The 22455-nt window shown below is 34.2% G+C and overlaps 1 protein-coding gene across 4 annotated transcripts in view; it reads right to left on the bottom strand.

Moving 5' to 3' along the window:
• Trpc4 (transient receptor potential cation channel subfamily C member 4) overlaps positions 1–22455 on the bottom strand; it is a 214897-nt gene that overhangs the window by 147565 nt on the left and 44877 nt on the right. For 3 of the 4 annotated variants that reach the window (XM_047553089.1, XM_047553090.1, XM_047553088.1), the window contains exon 2: positions 1505–1909. The exons of the other annotated variant lie outside the window; for it this stretch is intronic. In XM_047553089.1, the coding sequence (XP_047409045.1) occupies positions 1505–1882 (378 nt within the window). In that variant the 5' untranslated portion in view covers positions 1883–1909. The remainder of the gene's footprint in view (positions 1–1504; positions 1910–22455) is intronic. 4 annotated transcript variants of the gene reach the window in all.

Here is a 22455-nt window from a genome sequence, read left to right on the forward strand (position 1 = left end):
ATGATTGTGGAAGAAATTTCAAAATCACAAGGTGTCTAAGATGGGGCACTCTAGTTTACACAGATAAAAATAAACTCCTGCTTATTTCCATCTAGGGTCCAGGACCTCCTTAGTGGTGAAACTCTGGGATGTAACATGAAATATGTCTTTAGATATTACTATTACGTGTCTATTCCAATATAGGTTGGTTCACATTTGAGAGTGGATCAGAAAAATAGACTTTCCTATAAATAAATTTTACAAATATGATAAGAAGATAACACAAGAAGCTACCGATGAAACAAACAATAAAATGTGGACAAAGGAACAAGCAGAGAGGGGCTGTAACTGTGCAGTGTAGTTTAAAAAGCCTTTGCTTTAGGTAAGGGGAAAGGGTAGAAGGGGAAGAGACAGAATTATGGACCATGGAACACAGGCTTCTGAGAAGAAAGAGAGACACTCAGTCACAGGTTTTCACCCTAATAATGGCAAAGACTCTGATAAAAGTCCTCCAGGAAAGCACAGATAAGAGGGTAGCCATAGCAGAGCTTGCTTTAAAAGAATGTCACACTTCCTAATATATCATTTGTAGAGACAAGAGATTTGTGTATTATCCAACAGGGCAGAAATTGCTAGGTTTGGAATAGCACGTTTTATAAGATTTTTCTTTATAAGACAGATTTTAAGTCACCACGGTATCTGCAAGTCTTTGCAATTAGTCCATTAGCCTTAATGAAGGAAAGTGAAGTGTCAGTGTGAAGGGAAACACAATAAAACAGACCTTTCAGAGACAGGACATGAGAAAGGGAAGGATCTAGATAGACAACAACAGACTCCTAATTCATTCCTATCTATGATTTCTCTACTTCTCAAGTGGTAAAAAACAGGGAGATAGAAATTTAAAAAATGACATGTATAACGGTATGCTACTTCAATTCATTTTCTTAACAGTAATAAGCTATAGCTACAGTTTTGCCACTAGTAATTTGCTATAAGCCTACGGAGTTCATTTGCTATCGAGTAATCATTTTTGTTTCTTTAAATTTCCACTTTTTAAAAGACTCCACTAGAGTGTGTTAAAGGACAATATCCAAATTAGATGGTGTAATTCACATTTGCATTAAGATGCAGAAGCTTAGAATAAGCAAGGATGTTAAGTAGGAAGATAAACAATTTTGTTTGATGGTGTAGAATGTTAGAAACCAGAGGAAAAAACACCCACACCTACACATCCCGTCACCAGTAACATAACATGCTGTACGTTCCATTGAGTTGTTTGCAATTTATGAGAAGCCTACACAGGTTGCTTTTTCTTTGGTTTTCACCATTACATCTGATTTGTCAGGGCAGGAAGCGCAAGGGGAGGTGAGAGGTGTCAGAAACACAGGGTATACTTAACAGTATTTTTCTGTTATAATAGTTTTGATTTTGATGCTTATTTGTTTTTATGATTTGCAGGGAATTTGAACATCTAAAGAAATTTGCCACTGGCAAAATAAATTAACAACCGCATGTGCACACGTACCTGCTTTTCTCCACTTGGCTTTTTGTGGTTCAGTAGCAGCTCAACAGCTCCAACGACCTCTTTCCGGATAGCATGTAACAGAGCATCTCCAACGTAGACATTGAAGCTTAAGAGTAGCTCGATAAGCTCCAGGTTCTCGTTCTCAATTGCAATGAGAAGAGCAGTCCTTCCGAGAGGATCGATGCAATTAATATTGATTTTAAAATATATTTCAGCTTCCTCTAGGGACTTCTTGACACTGGCATAGTCTCCCTTTTCCACGGCATTCAAGTAGGCTTTCTCTGATGGCGAGAGTTCAGATTCTGCTCGGACTATCCTCAGAGGGATGCGATCTCTGTAGGGGGCATTAACATTTCTTTTGTAATAGAACTGAGCCATGTTTCATGCCATGCTATTTCTTTATCTCTGAAAGCACATACAAAAAACACAAGGGTTAGTGTTAGTATGCTTTTTAAGTGGTCATGCATCCGATTTCTTTCTCAACCCCAGGATATCAATGACAATACTATTATGAACTAATGAGGGAAGGTTTTATTTCCTTTAAACAATGGACATAGACTTAATAGTTATTCAGCTAACTGAAATACAAGTTACAAAGTCCTGATCTAAGAGAAATAAAAAGAGGTGGTATTGGGCAAGTCATTTTAAAAATTATTCTACAAGTGACATTCAGCAAATACTGCCACTGGACAGCTTTGAAAACTATTTACCAACTTCATCATGAATATAAACAGTTTTTAACAAAACACTTTGAAAATCAGAAATCATGAGTTCCTCAAATCAGATCAGGGATATTCAAGTATATCATTCACTGTCAATTTTGCTAATCATGAAGATTCTACTATAATTATGGAATATCAGTTTGTTGGCAAAATATTTTCATTTGCCATATGTTCTAAATGTTAGTAAGTATTAACATCAAAATTAATGCAAATCAACAATATTAATAGCAATAAAATTTTATATTGAGTCTAATGAACAAAATTTTATATTTGCTGTTTGTAAGTTAATTTATTGAGGGAAAAAGAATGTGTACTGATGATATTAATAATCCTTGATGAGTTAATGCAATTCCATTACCAAAGAAAAGGATTAAATAGAGAAAGAATATATTATGAAAATGCTGCTTTAAAAAATTCTCTCACCTTTATATGATGAACAATAAACCCCAAAGCTGGAATGTATTTATTATAAAATTTATTATTATTTGGAAATTATAGCAAAGATATATTTCAATATAAGGAAATTATTTTAAATAAATTAAAATTTATCTTAAGACAAAATAATAGTGGAAGCTATATTTAGTGTCATCCTAGTGGTATAAATTTACAAAAAATATATATTAACTGCAATAAAAAACTTATGTGCATTTAACAAATAAGAACTTACATAAAACTGTATATAAAGTTATAGTTTATTAAAGTTAGTTCTTCCTTTCACACTTGTTATTTGAACTCTTTTGTAGTTTTGTGTTATTTAAATTTAACATACCTATCTATTTATACATAGTTACCATGTAAAAATAAAATGAGTGAGTTAGTTTAATTACCTAAATAAGCATATTCATATTAATGCTTTATAGAACTAATCATTTCATAAGTTTACCTGATTTGAATAGTCTTTAACTATAGATTAAATATACATTGTATTAACAACTATGATTATATTTGCAGTAATATTTTCAGTTTAGAAAATTATGAATTGTTTTATTTTATCTTAATTTGTTAGTGATTTTGATAATTAGTTAATTTTCACTTTTTGACATCTAGATCATTCATCATGATTTCTCAAATATCTAGAAAGAGGAACCAATATACAAGATCATTGTTTCATAATTTGTTCCTCTCTGGCAGGTTAGATTTAGCAATTTTTAAGGTCCCTTCAGAAACTAAGCCAAAAGCAGATGTTCAAAATATACTAATTTTAAATGCACAAATTACCAGGTGAAGCCTGGTTATGATTTCAGTATTTAAGGATGCTTTTACTCATTCTGGTGTAACAGTAGTAATGTATATATTATATAAGAATGAGAATTTAACCATCTTTCAGTGTAGCTAAAATTAATGAATCAATGTTGTCATGACACTACGTCATTTTAATGATCTAACCCTGACTGCCCCACTTATGCATCAGCGATGCCATTAAAATATCTGCCTTAGAACATCAATGGTGATTCATTTCCCAGAACCTCTTTCCCAACCCCATGTTGCATCAGTAGAGCAAGTAGGATCGACGCCAAGACCTTCACACTGTAGTTTTGCCAGGACTACAGTCGAATGGTTCATGATAATGATAACTGACATTTATGTTGTATTTCAGCAGTGGGTACATTCTCTACTATCTCACTGCCCTTACCCATGACTCTTGGAAAAATACATGGAATTTTCTTTTAAGGCTGAATTCAAGATTTCTTACTCGATTGACAAAGTGTTTGAATGTATTTACCCTAACATACAGGTTAAAATGAACATGTATGCACATTCCCACCCCCCACCATACAGACACATACATCATGTCAATTTTATCAAGATCAGGGGGCAGTCTAGGGAATGGAAAAAACACATTTTATTTTGTTTACTTAATTTTTGTTAATGATGCTACTGAACAATGAATTAGGGTAACAACATTTTACCTCTCAGTTTCAAAATACAAGATGTCAATGATAATAAAGAACTGTGGGATAGAACAGCAGGTACTTGGGGAGAGAGAGGGATAAATTAGACTTCTTTAAAATCCATTTCATTTAATCCAGATAATTCTCATAAATGTGAGCTACCAAGTACATTTTTAAAAGAGTGGTATCACACTGAAAGACATTCCTGTCGACATGGTATTTAAGAGGTGGGCGTGAGACATCATATTGAATAACCTGTCCCTCCATCCATAAAGTGGATAGAATAGAATAGGGGTGAGAATCAAAAGTGAGTGCTGAGAGAGGTCTTTTATTAACTCAAGTGACCTCTGACAACTCTTTGATTTGGAAAGAAAGTAAGAACTTAGACTGGATGGATCTGAAATATATTTCAAATCCACATATATTAAATAAATAACATTCAAATATTTACAACAGAATATTAAAACAGAGAGAGGAGTGAAAGGAGAGAGGAGAGAGAGAGGGGAGATACTTATGGCTAAAACCTACAAGAATAAGGAAATTGTACAATTTTTCATTACATAGACTTGTCCTTCTTGATTACTTGAGATGTCGGGATACTAATAGAAGGACAAAAAAAAGTTCGACATTTTAAGCATTTTAAAATTGCTCTCTGAATGCACTAGCAAGTGGAAGGTGCTGATAAGTGCTGGAGTTCCTGAGCTGACACACTTATCAGCAGCTAGAGGGTTGCTCGAGGATGGGAAGTCTAAAAAGAACCTGGTACTGAGTGTGAAGAACACCTTGACCTAAAACGTTGGAATAAAAGCCTGCTCCTTGTCCCACATGTTCAGAAAGAATTTTCTGGAGTGAAAAAAGATTTCCCCCTAAGATTATAGAATTTAAATAATCTTTTCATTTCATTGACCTTTTATAAAACCAGGAATGAAACAATTCATCAGGTTGTTGCAAAGACACAGAAAACAGACAGGAAATGATGGGGATAGGGGAAACTCAGATCCTGAGATGAGACTTTTTCTATATTCTGACATTTATTTTCCCTACATAGTTAAGGGATTTATTTGAAAAAATGTGGTGAGAGCTACAATTTGACACTGATCCCAAGATAAATTCTAAGAATTGTCACTATGCAGAAAAACCACAATTATCTAACAGAAAGTTATACAAGGAAATAAAAAGCCCAGATATGTTTGGAGATCTGAAGGCACATTCTCTAAAGAACCAGCTTACTTGTGCAGTGGGAAGAACAGTGAATTTGAGTTCTGAAGAACTCCAGGAAAATATATAGAAATGTCCTCTTTTTGTTATACATTGTTAATAGTAAAATGAACTTTCTCATCATTTTTTCTTTCCTTTCTTCCATAGTTCATCAAAAGAAACATTCACAGGTGTGAACTCATAATAGGGCGACAAATAAAGACTTTGTTTTTAGGGTACTATTACTCACAGATTAAATTTCATTTATACTTTTTCTGGAGTCTGATTTGAAGTAGAAATAACAACAAAAACACTTGGCTGACTAAAATATTATGACATCCTAGAATTTCACAGAGAAAAAATGGAGATCAAACTTACTGTAAAAATGGAAGCCCCTTCAAGTTCAACAGAGACAAATCTTTAAACACTAATCATCGCCAATTTTTAATACACATATTGAGGAGGATGTCATAGGAAAAACAAAAAGGTTGTTTTTTTTAATCTTCTGGGATTTAGAAAACACATTTTAGAAAATATATGTGGCATTCCAAGTTCGGATGTCCCCCCTGACAGTTAGGATGCATGTATCAATCTCTCTCTTTTCCCTGCAGTTTCAAAGAAAATTGTTCATTCTTTGCTAGTCCTGCAGTTCCAAATCTTCCTTCATTCCTGCCTTCCTAAACCTTTGCATTATTCTTCTGTTTTCATACTTGAAAATTCAGCAGCATGACTCCTTCCCCACCAGTCAAAATGCCCTTAATCCTCACATATATTTTAATTTTAATTATCTTTAGCATTTCCCTCATTATTATCTCTGATTTTCTTTATGAATCTTAGGCTGATTTCCAATGAACTCATTTACTCTCTCTAATATGGTATTTATCCTAATCACAAATGATATTTTTCCTTAATTGCATCCTGCAAATTGCCAGATACATTTTGTACTTTTTGGGCCCTGTAATACCCGAGTTTTCAGGAACCTCTAGTAATTATGTTCTCTGGTTGGAACTTGCCTTGTTCTGGGTTCCAGGTCAAACTGCCTAAATGTCTCACCTGCTGCCTCTATAGGACCTTCCCTTAGTAGTTCACATGGATTCCCTTTCTTCCAGCTATCGCTGAACCTTGGTCTTACCAGGATTCTGTGTGTGGCTCTTTACTCCATCTATCACTCCCCTTATTCCTATTCATAATGTTTTTTTTTTTTTAAATGCTACATGAAACCCACACATATTCTTTAAAATATGCTATAAAATCTATGTTGTCAGACCACACCTGTCTCTCAAGTTCTGCATCAGTGCTGTCCCATCACTCATATGTGGCCATTTAAATGTAAACTCAAATCAGTCATATTAAGAATCATTTCTTGTTGCCACCCGCAGCAACAATCCCACAGGAATTTATCAGAGGTGGACTGGGAATGAACTACTTTTATTATCTTTATCTGGGCTACTTCCTTGCTTGCTTGCTTGTTCACTAGTTTATAGAGGAAGAGAGGCTTTGCTTAATTTTAGAGGTGCTACGCTTTCAGAGAGGCTACACTTTCAGAGGTCTACTGCTTCTTAAAGGTGGGTCGCTTCTTGGAGGTGTGTGCTAGAGGCGCGTTCTTAGGCATTCTGTGATCTGTGATCTGCGACCCCTGCCCAGGTGAAGAGAATGTCTTATATACCTAAGGTAGCCAGTCAGCTTAGGATTAGCACAATTGAAGCATGTCCCACTGTACCAATCAAGAAAGAATGAGGAACATCTGTTGACCACCAGCACAAAGGAGACATTAACTAATTAGGCAAAAGGTCATAAGAGATCCGCTGTATTAATGCTAATTATGCGCCACCTCTTGGCTCAGCGCCAGCCGCCATCTTAAAGCTGCTTAAACATGTCTCTGCAATTTCTTATGTCTCCCTGGCCATATTTCAACTATTCAACAGCATTTCCTCTCTACAATGTCAATTACTTTATCTCCCATTCATCTTTTATATTGGCTGAAATAATATCCATTCAAAGAATCTCACTGATGTTAGTCTTGCATCCTTTCTATTTTTACTCCACAATATCACATTCCTAATCACTCTAAAATGTAAATCTGGTTGAATCACTTTCTTACTATAGTCCCTAAGAGACTGATAAACGTTCACCAGAAAACTAATTTCTTAAGGAATACCAGTCCCTTACGTCTAGTTTCCAAGATTACCCCTGGCAAATCTTAGTTTAGATTGACAAGAATACCAGACGACTTGACTGCTATACATTCATGCCTTTTCCCACACCATTCTTTCCAAATGGGATGCTTTTCCTTTCCTTGAGCCCCTAGCAATTCCCAAAAAAAAAAAAAAAAAAAAAAAAAAAAAAGTAAAACCTTATTGAAGAAGTATCACAGGCTCTGAGAATTTTTCTTCTCTTCCTTCAAGGCAGGTTACATGGCTCTTTTTAATGAATCTTTTCATAAACTCTGTGGATTTCTTGGATTAGGAACATTCCTTACTGGTCTGCATGGAGGACACTGACTTATAAAGTTTTGCATCAGTGTCCAAAGTTTATTGATGAATCATTAAATTAATGACTATACTTTGAGACGTATTCCACTGCCATTTGAATAAAGAAATTAAATTAAAATGTCAAGTTTTTTTAACCACTTATCTAAAATTGGTTTAGCAGTTCAGTAGCTATGAAACTAGGAAATAGCCCATGAAAAATGCTTTCTTTTTTTTTTTTAACCTGTTTTCTTCTCTGTACATCTTTACCAACAACCTTTTGTCTGCTAAGTGAGGAATTGCAATTCTGATGCATAAATTAACACAAGTATAGCTCATGATTCTGGAACTTGCTTCTCAGCTCCACTGCCTAAATGCTTCAGCAAGGTATAGATTTTAGTCATTTGCTGATCCTTCTAGGTGAGGGTGAACACAAAGGGAAAAACAAGGCACCCTGGGGAAACAGTTTGAACATTTTATAATAGAAGAAGTAGAATTAATGTACCAAATAACAAGAGACTAATGTGCATGTATGTATTAATCTCTACAGAATTTACATAAGAGAATAGAGGGAAAACTCAGGAACAAAAATTCAGCAAAAATCTGAGATACTGATAGAGCAACAGTAGAATAAATCAGTGATCTGGTCTTGAAACCCTCCCCATCTGTGAAAGATAAAAGTTAACCGAAAGAGAGATTAGAAACACTGGAGCCAGCATGTGCAAAACAGCAATCATAGAAAATGAAAATGAGATAGTGGAGTATAGGAAGTATTTTTAGTAGTAATGACCAGTAACCTTCACAATTATAAAAAAAAATGGAAGACCTTGGATTGCTTATATATCCTGCCATGTAGGTTATATAAGAGCAAATCCCTTTTAGAAAGAAAAATTATAAAAGGGGATGGGAGGTATCCCCTAAGGAAATAAACCGAATTTGGGGTCCCCCATCTGAATTAGGGACAAACTCCTCATGCTGAGAAGGACTGCATCACCCCACCCTGGCAGGGCCAGGGCAGTTGAGAGCAGTTAGCCCCTCCTCAGGCCTGGGAAGCTCAGGCTGATGAACTGTGCATATGCAATTTTCTGCCTTCGGTATCACTTGACTGCGTCTTCTTCCCTGCCTCTTTTCCTTTAAAAGCCTTGCTTGCCTTCAGAGATTTCAAAGATGAAACTTTTCCAACAGTGTTTCTTCCATTTTCCTTCAAAGCTGGCTTTGAATAAAAGCTGTTTTCCCCCTCAATTGATGAATGGATAAAGAAACTGTGGTATATATATATATACATATATATAATGGAATATTACTTAGCCATAAAGAATAATAAAATTATGGCATTTGCAGACAAATGGATGAAATTGGAGAATATCATGCTAAGTGAGATAAGCCAATCTCAAAAAACCGAAGGACGAATGATCTTGCTGATAAGTGGATGATGATACATAATGGGGGGTGGGAGGGAGATGAGAATGGAAGAAGGAGGGACTGTATAGAGGGAAAAGAGGGGTGGGGGCGTGGGGGGAAGGAAAAAATAACAGAATGAATCAAACACATTACTCTATGTAAATGTATGATTACACAAATGGTATGCCTCTACTTCATGTACAGAGAAAAAAGTTGTACCCCATTTGTTTACAATTAAAAAAAAAAAACCTGTTTTCTTACCAATTTGATTCTGAATATTTCTGGAGCAGTCAGCCTTGTAGCCTAACCTCTCCCTGCCCCCGCCTCCAGGGCTGTATTCCACCTGCTCGGTAACTGTAAAAACTGCAACCACATTTTCTTTATCCAATCATCTATTGAAGGACAGCTAGGTTCGTTCTATAGCTTAGCTATTGTGAGTTGAGCTGCATCTCTGTAGGATGCTGTTTTTAAGTCCTTTGGGTATAGACCAAGGAGTGGGATAACTGGGTCAAATGGTGGTTCCATTCCAAGTTTTCTAAGGAAAACTGCTTTCCAGAGTGGTTGCACACATTTGTAGTCCCACAAACAATGTGTCAAAGTACCTTTTTCCCACACCCTTGCCAACATTTATTGATACTTGTATTCTTTATAACTGCCATTCTGACTGGAGTATTCTGTGTATACATACACAACGGAATATTACTCAACCATAAAGAAGAATGAAATTATGGCATTTGCCAGTAAATAGATGGAACTGGAGAATATCGTGCTAAGTGATATAAGCCAATCACAAAAAAACCAAAGCCCAAAAGTTCTCTTTGATATGTGGATGCTAACACACAGCAAGGAAAGGTAGAGAGGGGAAGAATAGAGGTCCACTGGATTAGACAAAGGGAAATGAAGGGAAAGGAGTGGGGAGGGAAATAGGAAAGACAGTAGAAGGAATTGGTCAGAACTTTCTTAGCTTTGTATCTATATACACGACCAGGATAACTCCACAGCATGTAGGAACGTAAGAGTGGAAAACTAAATAGAATGTTATATTTTGTGTATCTATATACTGCCAAAATACATTCTACTGTCATGTATAACTAAAATGAAAAAATAAAAAGAAAACTGCAACCACTTGTCTTCTTAGAAACAACTCTGTCAACATTTGTTTTTATATAAAATTCTGCCTATGGAAAAGTAAGATTGTAAACCAATAAATAATTTCACTGCTTCACTGTTCACATCAATAAATTCCTGCATAGGTTTATCTGAGACAACATTTTTCTTACCTGGGCAAATAGCTCTCTTACTGAACAAATTTACTTACAAGACTCTTCTTATTAAATGCACCAATCCTAAACTATTACCTCACAAATATTTCCTAATGCCAATCATTTTCTCACCCTGAAAGATCCACCTCAAACCACCCAAGTCCAGACCAGAAATCTTTATAAATACCTTAAACTGACTACTCCTTCATGGGTCTTATAAAACTCAGTTGGGTGGTGTTCACCTATACCCTGGTGAGTTTTAATGAATTTAGCTTTGCTGTATTAGAAAATTGAATGGTGATATTTTATGGAATCCAAAACAAAGAAAGTATGAAAGTTAGATTAACAGCATCCTCCTTTTTTTTTTTTATGCCCAGCATATTTATTTTGGAAAGCTAAGTTATTGCTTATGCAGCATTTCTTTTTTTTTTAATTCATTTTTATTGTAAACAAATGGGATACATCTTGTTTCTCTGTTTGTACATGAAGTAGAGGCATACTATTTGAGTAATCATACATTTACCTAGGGTAATAGTTTTTGATTCATTCTGTTATTTTTTTTCTCCCCGCCCCCCCTGCATCCTCCTTCTTAGCAAACCAGAGGCGGAGATATATTTGGGTATTGCTTTGAAAATTGAAAAAAAAAAAAAAAAAACCTTAGAACCTTGAAGCTAAAATTTTACATCTTATTAAAACTATTTAACTGGAGGAAAGAATTAGTCTTATGCATATGGTCTCAGACAATTTTTCACTCAAAGATTGTATTTGAAATTAAAAGAACATTATATGGAAAGGATAGATAAAGATATGACAGGAGAGTTTTCTTTCATTTAAACAGTCAAGAGATTTTTGTCTATTTTTCTCACCAGCATAGGCATGATGCTTAGATAAGCATGCATAACAAAAGCTGAATAAATATTTGTTGAATGAATGAAATGTTTATTGAACATCTACAGGTCAAGATTTGCACAGTAAGCATTGGCAATATCACACTGAATGAGAGCAAAACTTCTTGCATTCACAGAATTCATGACCCATTGGAAGGGACCACAAAATATAGCAAAGAAAATAATTATACATGTTGTTAAGGGCTTTAATTGAAGCAACTGGTGAAGCAGGGAGAAACACAAGAGAAAGGGAAGAGATGGAGAGCTACATTAAGTGGGGTTGATTGGGTAGCATCTTTGAGGCATGAGAGATGACAAACTGCTATCTATGTAAAAACTGCAGAGAACCATTATGTTAAAGGTGCCAGAAAGTGAGAAAACCATGAGGCAGGAGGAACATTATGCATTATATAACTCAGCCTTGTTGGGTTGTATAGAGCAAGAAGGAGAAAGAGAGGAGTAGATGAGTCTGCAGAACTTCACAGTAGCCAGAGGATTCAGGGCAAGGATTTTGGAATTTCAAAGATAATAAGTTACAAAAATGCTTTTAATGGAAGTAGGACATAATCTGATTTCTAATTTTAAAGATGATTCACATTGCTGATTGATTAGAAATTATGAAAAACTGAAGCTCAGAGACCATCTGCCAATAAACCAAGTACCACCAAGAGTCCACAGGAATGTAGAAACATGCTCTCCTAAAATTTGAAATGCAAAACTTACAAAGTTCATGTTAGTACAATATTCACACATATATCTTATGAGTTTATCATTTAAAGTTTTTATTTGTGCTCAGAGTGTGAATGTGTTTTATGTCATCATAACTTAATCCTTCTTTTCCGCATTCTCTGTTATTTTCTACAATTTTGTAGAATTTGAAGTTTTTCAGAAAGCATATGTAACACTTAAAACCCAGAATGTATGTATATGGATTACTATTAGTACACCAGAAGTCATTTCATTTGGTTGAACATGTCACTACTTGTCTGCTTGACAATGAAAGTATAATTTGTTATAAAGAAAACAACTTTAAGAAGAAACGTTGGTGGTACACATTTGGAAAGAAAGTACTTTACAAGATTGAAGATAAAATAATGATTCATTCAACCACAAAATGTATTTCACATGAACTGCCACAATCAGATTCTGTGGTCCATACCTGACCTCAAGTTTCTGCGTGTGTGTGTGTGTGTGTGTGTGTGTGTGTGTGTTCGTGTGTGTGCATGCATGTGTGCGCACAGAGGAAGAGAGAGAGAGAGAGAGAGAGAGAGAGAGAGAGAGAGAGAGAGAGAGAGAGAGAGAGAGATTGTGTAAATGGTCATAGTTTCAATGGTCTTTTGTCCAAAACAGAAAAACAAAACTAAACTAAACTTTTAATGGTACAAAATGCTTAAATTAGGATACACATATAATTTTTTTTATAAATATGTGATCCTTCTATGGAAAAAAAATAGTACCCAATGACATTATTGCAGAAATATGAAAAGGTACACTATGGCTTAAGTGCTGCTGCTATTTTGCTGTTGTTGCTGGTGGCGGGGTAGTAAGGATGGTGGCATGCGTCTGTGTGAGATACAGGCAGTGGCAGAGACAGAACCAGAAGAACTTGAGCTCACATTGCAGAGGAGCACATTGAGAAGGAAGAGGACAAGTCAGAGTTCGAAAATAAAAAAATAAAAGATAATGTTGAGTCAATTGGTTTTTAAGCTTTGGAAAAGATTAATTGATAGCACCATGAGAATGGATTTTATATGGATTTCAAATTTAAATATTGAAACAAATAAAATGATAGGAAAATACAAATATTCATCTATCCTTTTAAGAAAGATGAGTTTTCTAAGTAAAATCAATGGGGAAAGATCGTAGGAATATTCATGATATGCATACCATACCATTTAAAAATTTTAGAACTGCATTAAACAATTCACAAAATCAAAATGCAAAATAACTAGGGAATTCTTCAAGATAAATATGACAGGGAAGTTTACTAGGTAGAAAAGACAAACCACTAGGACACAGTAAAATGAACAGTTTCCTCAGATTAAAAAAAAATGTATGAGTAGAAAATATTATTTGAAAAATGGATGGAGTTGGAGAATATCATGCTAAGGGAAATAAGCCAAACCCAAAAAACCAAAGGTGAATGTTTTCTCTGATATGCAGATGCTAATTCACAATAAGGGGTGGATGCACTAGGGAAGAAGAGAGTTACTTTATAGATTAGGTAGAGGGGAATGAAGGGAAGGGAAAGACTATGGGGGTAAGAAGGACAGTAGAGTGAAACAGACATTATTACCTCACATACATATATAACTGCATGACTGATGTGATCCTTCAAGATGTATAATCAGAAAAATAAGAAATCATACTTCATTTATGTATGATTTATCAAAATGCATAAATGCATTCTGTCATATATAACTAATTAGAACAAATTAAAAAATTAAAAAAAGAAAAAGCATTCAATTTCACTGATCTCTAAAATCTGAGAAATATACCAATAAAATAAAAGATATTCCATGCTGAATGTATTTAGGTTACAGACAAAAGAATACCCAATGTCAGATAGTGCAGTGAAAATACACCTCTTGTAAATTGTTGGTGGTAGTTGAAACTAAAAAGGAATTCGAAATATGTGCATCAGTATTTTGAAAGGTTCAAGTCATTTACCCTAGAAATACCTTTTCCAGGAAGCTACTCTAAAGTTATATTTTACAAGGCAGGCAATGTATGCACTAAGATAAATAAAACTCTGTTATTTACTGTTGGGAAAAAATAGAAACTTAAAAGCCAATAATTGTCAGTTCAACGAAGTGCTAAGTGTTTATTTAATAAAAAATGTTCAAGTATTAAAATAATACATATTGCATTTTACTGTCATGGAAAATTAATCATGGCATGATAAGTGGTAATCACAGGCAAAATGTTAAACACAATAAAAATGTGTCTGCAACAATGGAAAAGCCCACATTAAGAAGGAGGTGACTACACTAACAATTAAGAAAGGTTACCTAGGGGTAAGCTCTGATTTATTTTTGTTTTCCATATTTAATTTGGATAATCAGAACACAATTCATTTTCCTAAAAATGTAAATGCTCTTGAATCACAAAATGAAAGTTTGTTTTGTTACAAGACAGTTATCTTTAATATTTAGAGGGAGTCTCATGTTAGACTGTTTTCAGTGAGCCCAAAAGCTAGAAACAAGATGAATAGGTAGAAGTTATAAAGACAAAGCTCTCATCTCAACAAAATGGTGATGTTTTAATAGTAAATCTTGTCCAAAGATTAAACAGTCTATCTCAGAGGCATAAATTTTCTGTTGTTCCCAGTTTTCAAGCAAAGAAGAGACAACTTAAAGGGAATGCAGTAGAGAGAATTCAAGAATCAGAGGGTGACCAAATCGAATATTTTTTAATGATAGGTGTGACTTTCTCAGTTTCTAATAGTTTCTGCTTTTTTGTTGTCTTTGCCAAAAAAAATAAAATAAAAATAAAGAAGGAAAGAAAAAAGTGTTGTGACCATGAACACATCACTAACTTTACCTCTCTTCTCCTTCCCTTAAAACTATACTAAATGATTTCCTTGTTTCTACCAAGGTCTATATTTTTTTTACTGAATTTATAAACATGCTAGCTTTCTAAACTGCTCTTTTTAAAAATGTTGTTTGTTCTTTTTAGTAATACATGATAGTAGAGTATATTTTGACATATTTAAACAAGCATGAGTTATGTCTTATTCTAATTAGGATCTCTTGATCATGGACTGATTTCTCATTGTTAAATATTACTGAGGTTTTCAGTGAAACTGTTTCCAAAGTACAGCAATTTTTCAGGTAGGTACAACTATGAGGAAGAGTTTCTAATGCATTTTATAATAATGAGATAGAAATTAAATTTTGAACATCATAGAATTTTCTCTTGTTTGGGTCCTCAATCTAATCATTTATCGTATTATGAGATTAATTATTTTCACTTCTAAAAAAAGTATTTCATTTACTATTAAAAGCAAAATAATACTGTCATTTACGACATAGCTAGAACAGGAGATTATTGTGCTAAGTGAAATAAGCCAAGTGCAGAAAAGACATTACTGATACTGTCACTTATCTCTGGGATATAAAATGCTGATCTCTTGTAAGTTAAGAGCAGAATGGGGGTTACCAGAGACTGGGGAGAGCAGCGGAGGGAGGAGTGACCAATGGGTACTAAGTTATAGTCACACAGGAGTAAGAAGTTCTGGTGTACTACTCCACGGGAGGGTGACTATCAATAACAACCATATACTATGTATCTCAAAAAGCTAAAAGAAAAATTTTGCACATATTCACCATATGGAAATAAAATCTTTGAAGAAGTAGACACATTTAACCTAATTTTGTCACTGTACAATGAATACATGTACCAAAACATTGCATGGTTCTCCACAAACATGTACAATATTTATGTTTTAATGTGTCAGTTAAAAGTAACTTTCAATTTAAATTTAAAACTAAATATACATCTTAGTTTAGATAACATATATATATATATATGTTAGAAATAAGCTGAATTTAGAAAGAATGTTCTTATTGAGGTATAATTATACAAATTCACACAAATAATCTTATTTATTATAAATTACTCAAAAACAGTTTAGTGATGCTTATCTGTGTTGTATTCAGATATTTTTGTGGACTGAGGACATACAGACACATAAAACACAATCCCAATGGATGAATTTTAATGTCAATTACACCTCAAATAAAGCTGTTAAAATAATAATCAGCATGAATTTCTGACCTCGGGAGGATATTGCCAAGCTGGAAAGGAGCATAGTTGACAGCTAATGGTCAGTACCAGATGGCAAGTTCTCCAGGATAGATTTGTGTGATGCTTCCTAGTGACTCAGAGGAGAAAGCAATTACTGTAGTCCCCCATATGAGGCACCCCCCCAGTTTATGCCTGAAACCACAAAGAGAGCTGAACCTTACCTATATTGTTTCATGTTTCAGTCTTGCTCTGGATCTTAGAAACCTCAGCATATGATTTATTTTCCTTTCCTTATGATGAACTTTCCATACCTTTTTATTTAAATGAAGCACTTCAAGACTTCCTTGAAATTTTAGAATTTCCAGCATCAGTACTCCTGCAATTTGGGGACATTATTAAGTTAAAAAAGGACTACCTGAATATAAGCCTTACAAGAATACCATGGTAGTTGATCGAATAACCAAGACAGCTACTAAATGACCTATGGCTAGGTAGCATATAGTGTGTTGAGACAATGAACAAAGAGATGCTTTAAGTCCCAGGTGGGACAGAGTGAGTGGGAGCAGGCAAGATTTCATCACTTGGAAGAGTACTGAATACTTACTCTGTGGCAGTCGCTATTCTGAGTTTTACACATATGAACTCAACTAATCCTCAGGAGAATTCCCTGGAGTAATTACTATTATCAGTGTCTCATGGCATGGATACAGAGTTGAACTAACTTGACAAAGGTCACATTGTCTTTGTAAATGTGTTCCCTATCTGATGTCAATTTTTTCTTTCTTACCCTGCATTACACATTTAGCCATTTACTTTGCAGTCAAATGGCTGTTCAGTTTCTCATTATTATGTTCTCCAATTTTCCAGTGACTGAATCAGCTGTGTATTGGTTCCTAATTTGTCCCCACTGCAACACCTAGTCACAGTCCCTCAAGTAATCTTGTTCAACTCACTATTGAATGCAACTAAGAACAGATAGCAGGGTTTAACCCTTTGCTCATGTGAGATACAACAATGATAAATAAAATGAAGTGTGGATTTCACTCCTGATGTTAAATTAAACCCAAGAGGTTAAAACTCAATGGAACTGTGCTGTATGACACTTGTACTCTCTTTACTGAATGGCAGTTCAGACTGAAAATTTAACATCCTAAAAACACTATATGGTTAACACAGAAGAAAATATAAATATAAAAGTAATCCCTCCTTCTTTTTGTCATGAACTTTTAATCTTTTACTCATTTTTTTATATTCCCTGAATTTTCTGAAGTCAAACACAAATTATGCAAATCAAAAGCAATTTTTTAAAAATCAGAATGCTCAGAAAGAATACTCTTTACAAAGTTTCATTATGCACATTCAGTTATTACCTAAATACCCCCAACACATGTAAGTACTCTAACAATTAAAAAAAAATTAGAGATGAATTTTGCTTGGCAAAGCAGTGTCTGTCACAGGTTATTTGATTATTCTAAAAATTCATGATGGATTTAATATCCAGAGAAATTGTGTTATTCTCTACAATCATCAGTCTTATGACAGTGGCATCATTTTAAGTGACATAAAGTTGTATTATGATTCTTAAATATTCAACCCAAATGTCTGTCTCTTTAGTAAATAGGCACTGAGATAGTTAACACAACATGTAAAATAGTTTGTATCAGCAAGCACAATAGTATATTCTTTTTAATTCAAGAGTTTTGTGTCTTTGGGTGTTAAGCAGATATGATAGGATTATTCACATAAGTAGCATAATTTGTTTTCCAACAAATATTCATTTACACTAACTAAATGAAACTAATTTTCTGTGTAAGTCAAAGTTCTGTTATTTCAGAAGCTGACATAAACTAATTTAAAGTATTGATTTAAGGAATGAGAATGTGCTATGGTCTAAATAGTAGGATCATTCTTTCCAACTCTGGCTCCATTACAAACAGCTCTTAGACTTCAGTCATTTTTCTCTGCTTCTTAAAACTCATTTGCCTTAATGAAAATAGAAGAATTAAACCACCCAAATGTACTCTAATTCTAATAGAAATTGAAACCAGAATTTCTCTGCTTCTGCTGGCAGGTGGGTTCTGGGTAAGTTGCATGTCTTTGAAGTTAAGAAAATCCATTTTAGTGGTTGCAATTCATCAAGGTAGGGGACATCTGCTCCAAGAGTCGCAGCAGGCAAATATATTCTTTGTCACTATTACTGAGTGGCATGTTGCAGCTCTTAATGGCAGCCTATGCCCTTGCAGTAGACCCAGAAGCTCATTGCCAATTTCTTTTTGGGGTTTTGTCTTGCAAATCCAAAAAGTAAATTTCATGGATAACAGAAGGAAAGCATGAAAAGAGTAGGGTATATTTAAGTCTGAAGAATAGAAATAGCCAGGCGTGGTGGTGCACCCCTGTGATGCCAGCAGCTCAGGGGGCTGAAGCAGGAGGATCGCGAGTTCAAAGCCATTCTCGGCAAAAGCGAGGCACTAAGCAATTCGGTGAGACCCTGTTTCTAATGTCTCTAAATAAAACACAGAATAGGGCTGGGCATGTAACTTAGTGGTTGAGTGCTCCTGAGTTCAATCCCTGGTCCCCAACCCTCAAAAAAAGAAGAGAGAGAATTCACATGGTGAGAGAGGACCTCATAGCAGGATGCTCTTTGAATGTGCTAGTCTAGGGTTAATATAGCTATTGGGTCAACACTTTTGGTCAAAATTGATGCTAATCAGTTTTTGGGAAAATACTAATCAGATCGGTCCAAAGTTATTCTAATCAGGTGTTGGAAAGTATCAGCACTGTTAGTTTGTCCTGCAATCTCCGTCTGGGTCTGCCCTGCTTCCATCTTCTCACCTCTTGTTAGCCCAGGTCATGCTGCACAGGGTGACAAGTTCCTGCACCTTGGCTCCTGTGCCTCAGGCTGGCATAGGCATGACGGACTCTTCAAGGCTGCAGCCCAGGCTCACCACCCTTATACTGCATCTTGCCTGGTTACTGCTCTGTTGCTGCTTCTCCTGGGACAAGGGGTTACATTCAATATGATTCTACGTTACCTCATGTAATTAATTTTGTAAAACAGTTCCTAATTTATTAAAATTGTTAAAAAAATTACTTATTTCTCTGGAAAAACTAATGATTGATACTTTAATTGTGAAATTATCCATTTTTCTTTCAAAATTAGAATCCCAAAGTATTATAATACTAAGTTTTATAGACTTTCAGCATGCATTTAGTGAACATTTAGATAAAAAGTTTTTAAAAATCTATTAATTGGATATTTTGCCTACACAATCTCTGACATCAGAACAAACTTTAAATATTTGATACTCTTACTAGGGATGAAAACACCATATGACCCAGCTGTCCCACTTCTTGATATTTTCCCCAAAGACCTTAAGTCAGCATACTACAACAATACAGTCATCTCAATGGTTATAGCAGCACAATTCACAATAGCCAAATTATGGAATCAACCAAAGTGCCCATCAACAGATGAAAGTGATATATATGTGTGTGTATGTGTGTGTGCATATACACACAATGAAGTTGTACTCAGCCATAAAAAAAGAATGAAATTAGGGAATTTGCCAGTTAATGGGTAGAAATGGAGAATATTATGATAAACAAATTAAGCCACACTCAGAAACTTAAAGGTTGAATATTTTCTCTCATATGTGGAAGCTAGAGTAAAACAAAGGAAAGGGGGAGAAAAGGGACATAGAGATAAAGGGATAATCAATAATGTAGAAGGAGGTGATTGAGATGCAGAATGGAGGGATGGGTAAGAGGAGGCAAAGGAGAATGAATTCTTTAAGTCTTGTTATGTGCACATATACCACCTGGAACTTCACCTTTACACATGGGTTGCAAGAACCAATCGAATATAAATAAATAGATGAGTGAAAGGAAGTCTAGTAGAGGAAGGAGAATGGGAGAGTGGAATGGGCAAAAAAAGGGGGGAGGGAAGAAAGGAGTCATGAACCAAAATGGATTTCCATGCATCTATGTTTGTTGGGATGAACCCAATTACTATGTATAACTATAAAGTTCTAATTTAAAAAAAAAATTGATTTACTTACTTGAAAAAAGTTCAATATATTCTAATTGTAAACCTCTATAACCAATAATCTAAGTGTTCAGAAGTAAAAATAGTCATTATTATGAAATTTCCATATTTTCTATATATTATATATAATTGTATTAGAAATAAACTATTATATTAGAAATATAGTGTAGATTATTTTAGATCATTTTCTCCACTGTTAATCTTGGTAAATGGAAACATACTTTACTATAAATCCCTAATCAGTGTTGTACCCTTGGCATGTAGCAATGTCTGCGCAGCTTAACTTGCCCTTGGTTGAATTCCTCATGGATATTCTTATTTTTCTGGTTGATAATTCCTTTCTCTTTTCGGTGCCTTCTGCTGCCTCTTCTTTCATCAAATTAATTTTGCATTTTTTTTAAGAACATGAGATGTGTAGTCAAGAAGACCTGATTTCAACCCCAAATTTGACACCTTCCATCCTCGGGGTCTGGGAGAGGTACTTAAGAATACTTACATGTTCTTATGTGCAAAATAGAATAATACTATCTCAAAAAATGTATGTTAAAGAATCAAGATAATATGCATTAAATGGACCATGGTACCTGACACCCAAAAGCCACAAAATAAAAGTTTATTTAGTGTTATTCCTTATCATTTTTCTTTTGTAGTTTGGGACATTCAGGAGGTGAATAACCCTTAAATTTGCTATAATCACATTGAATCCAATAATGAAATTGAACCCATAATGTTTTGACTTGAGGATCCTCAGGTGATTTTACACTATTTGTAAGGATAATAGGCTAGAGTTTTACCACTCCCTGCTTCTAAATTGGTTCTATAAGATATGTTGGTTTTGGAACCAAAAACATTAGGTTTTTGAAGTATTCTGCCAATTCAAGTCAGGTTATCCATTTTCTTGGAGGCTTCATCTCTCCATCTGTCCAGGTAGATAATGATGTCCACATGCAGGCTTGTTGCTATTCAAATGTGATATGCAGTACACCAAGTGGATTGGTATACAAAGGTTACTTGATCGATAGTAACTCCACTCATTTTGATCACATTTTGCTGCATTTCCAGATGCAAGCTCATGAATTAATTTGCAAACATTTTAATTGTTTAAATTTAGCTTCCATTCCTTTAAATTAAGAGAAACATAAATTGATATACATATTCCATGATATATATCTAAGAGTTTTGTTTTCAATGTAGGCATTAATTTCATAAAATTAATTTCTAGGTTATTTAAGAGAGATTATTTCTTAGGCTTATAGTTTACAAGAGGATCAATTTTCAATAATCAGTACCAAATAATGAATTTAGTATTTTGCTCTTTCAGCTTTGACTTTGTAATATTGAGAAAGTATGACACTGCATTAAACTAAGAGAGATATAAATGAATTACTAATTCTAAAGATATTTTCAAAAATGCAGTATATATATGTAAATAGCTATAGAAGCTACTAGGATAAAATCTTTCATGTATATAGAAATGTACACAATCACCTAATATATGAATATAATGAATAGAATGGAACACTAAATAAAAATAATGACTATCATATGAGCCACTGTAAACTATAAAAATAAGATACAATATTAATATTATAGACTTTGAAATGTAAATTAACATGAATTTTATCACAGTATAAATTTCTGTTCATACTCATAAAAAACATTTTCAGTCTCATAAAAACATTTCCCTTCCATTTAATGATGACTTTTCTAAGCAAAATATCAGTGAAACATTTTGAAGAAAATCAATATTTTCAATACTTAAGAATAGAGAATATGTAATAGTAAATCATACATATAGGAATAAACTACTAATTTCACAATACCTCAAGTGATCAAACATTTTGTCATCTTTCTTTTTATGGGAAATATTTGGAAGAACATGTACCTAAGCATGACTTCAGTCTTCTTATTTTTACCCTACATAAAGCAATATGGCCTAAATGCAAAATATTTGATTGTTACTGTGAAATGTAATTCATAAAACTTTTCTAAAATTATTTTTCCTATATGGGGAACATAATATCATAGTACCAAATATTTTAAGAATTGTGCATCTCTGTATTCTGGCAGAGGATCTCTGTAAGCAACACTAAAAGATAATGTAAAAATGCTAACAAAATAGCAAAAGTAAGTGAAAATATCATGATTGCTCTGCTATATCATCCTTCATTCTTCTTCTCCCATGTACTTGATCTATAGTTGAGAACCATAACTATGCAGTGTTAAATTACCTATTTAAGCTGGGTTTGTGATCACTTACATACATAAAATGAAAATCTGTTATGAGTACTAGTAAGAAACAAAAAAAAAAAAAAAAGAAAAACAAAG

The sequence above is a fragment of the Sciurus carolinensis genome, chromosome 5 (assembly GCF_902686445.1).
Source record: "Sciurus carolinensis chromosome 5, mSciCar1.2, whole genome shotgun sequence".
Lineage (NCBI taxonomy): Eukaryota > Metazoa > Chordata > Mammalia > Rodentia > Sciuridae > Sciurus > Sciurus carolinensis.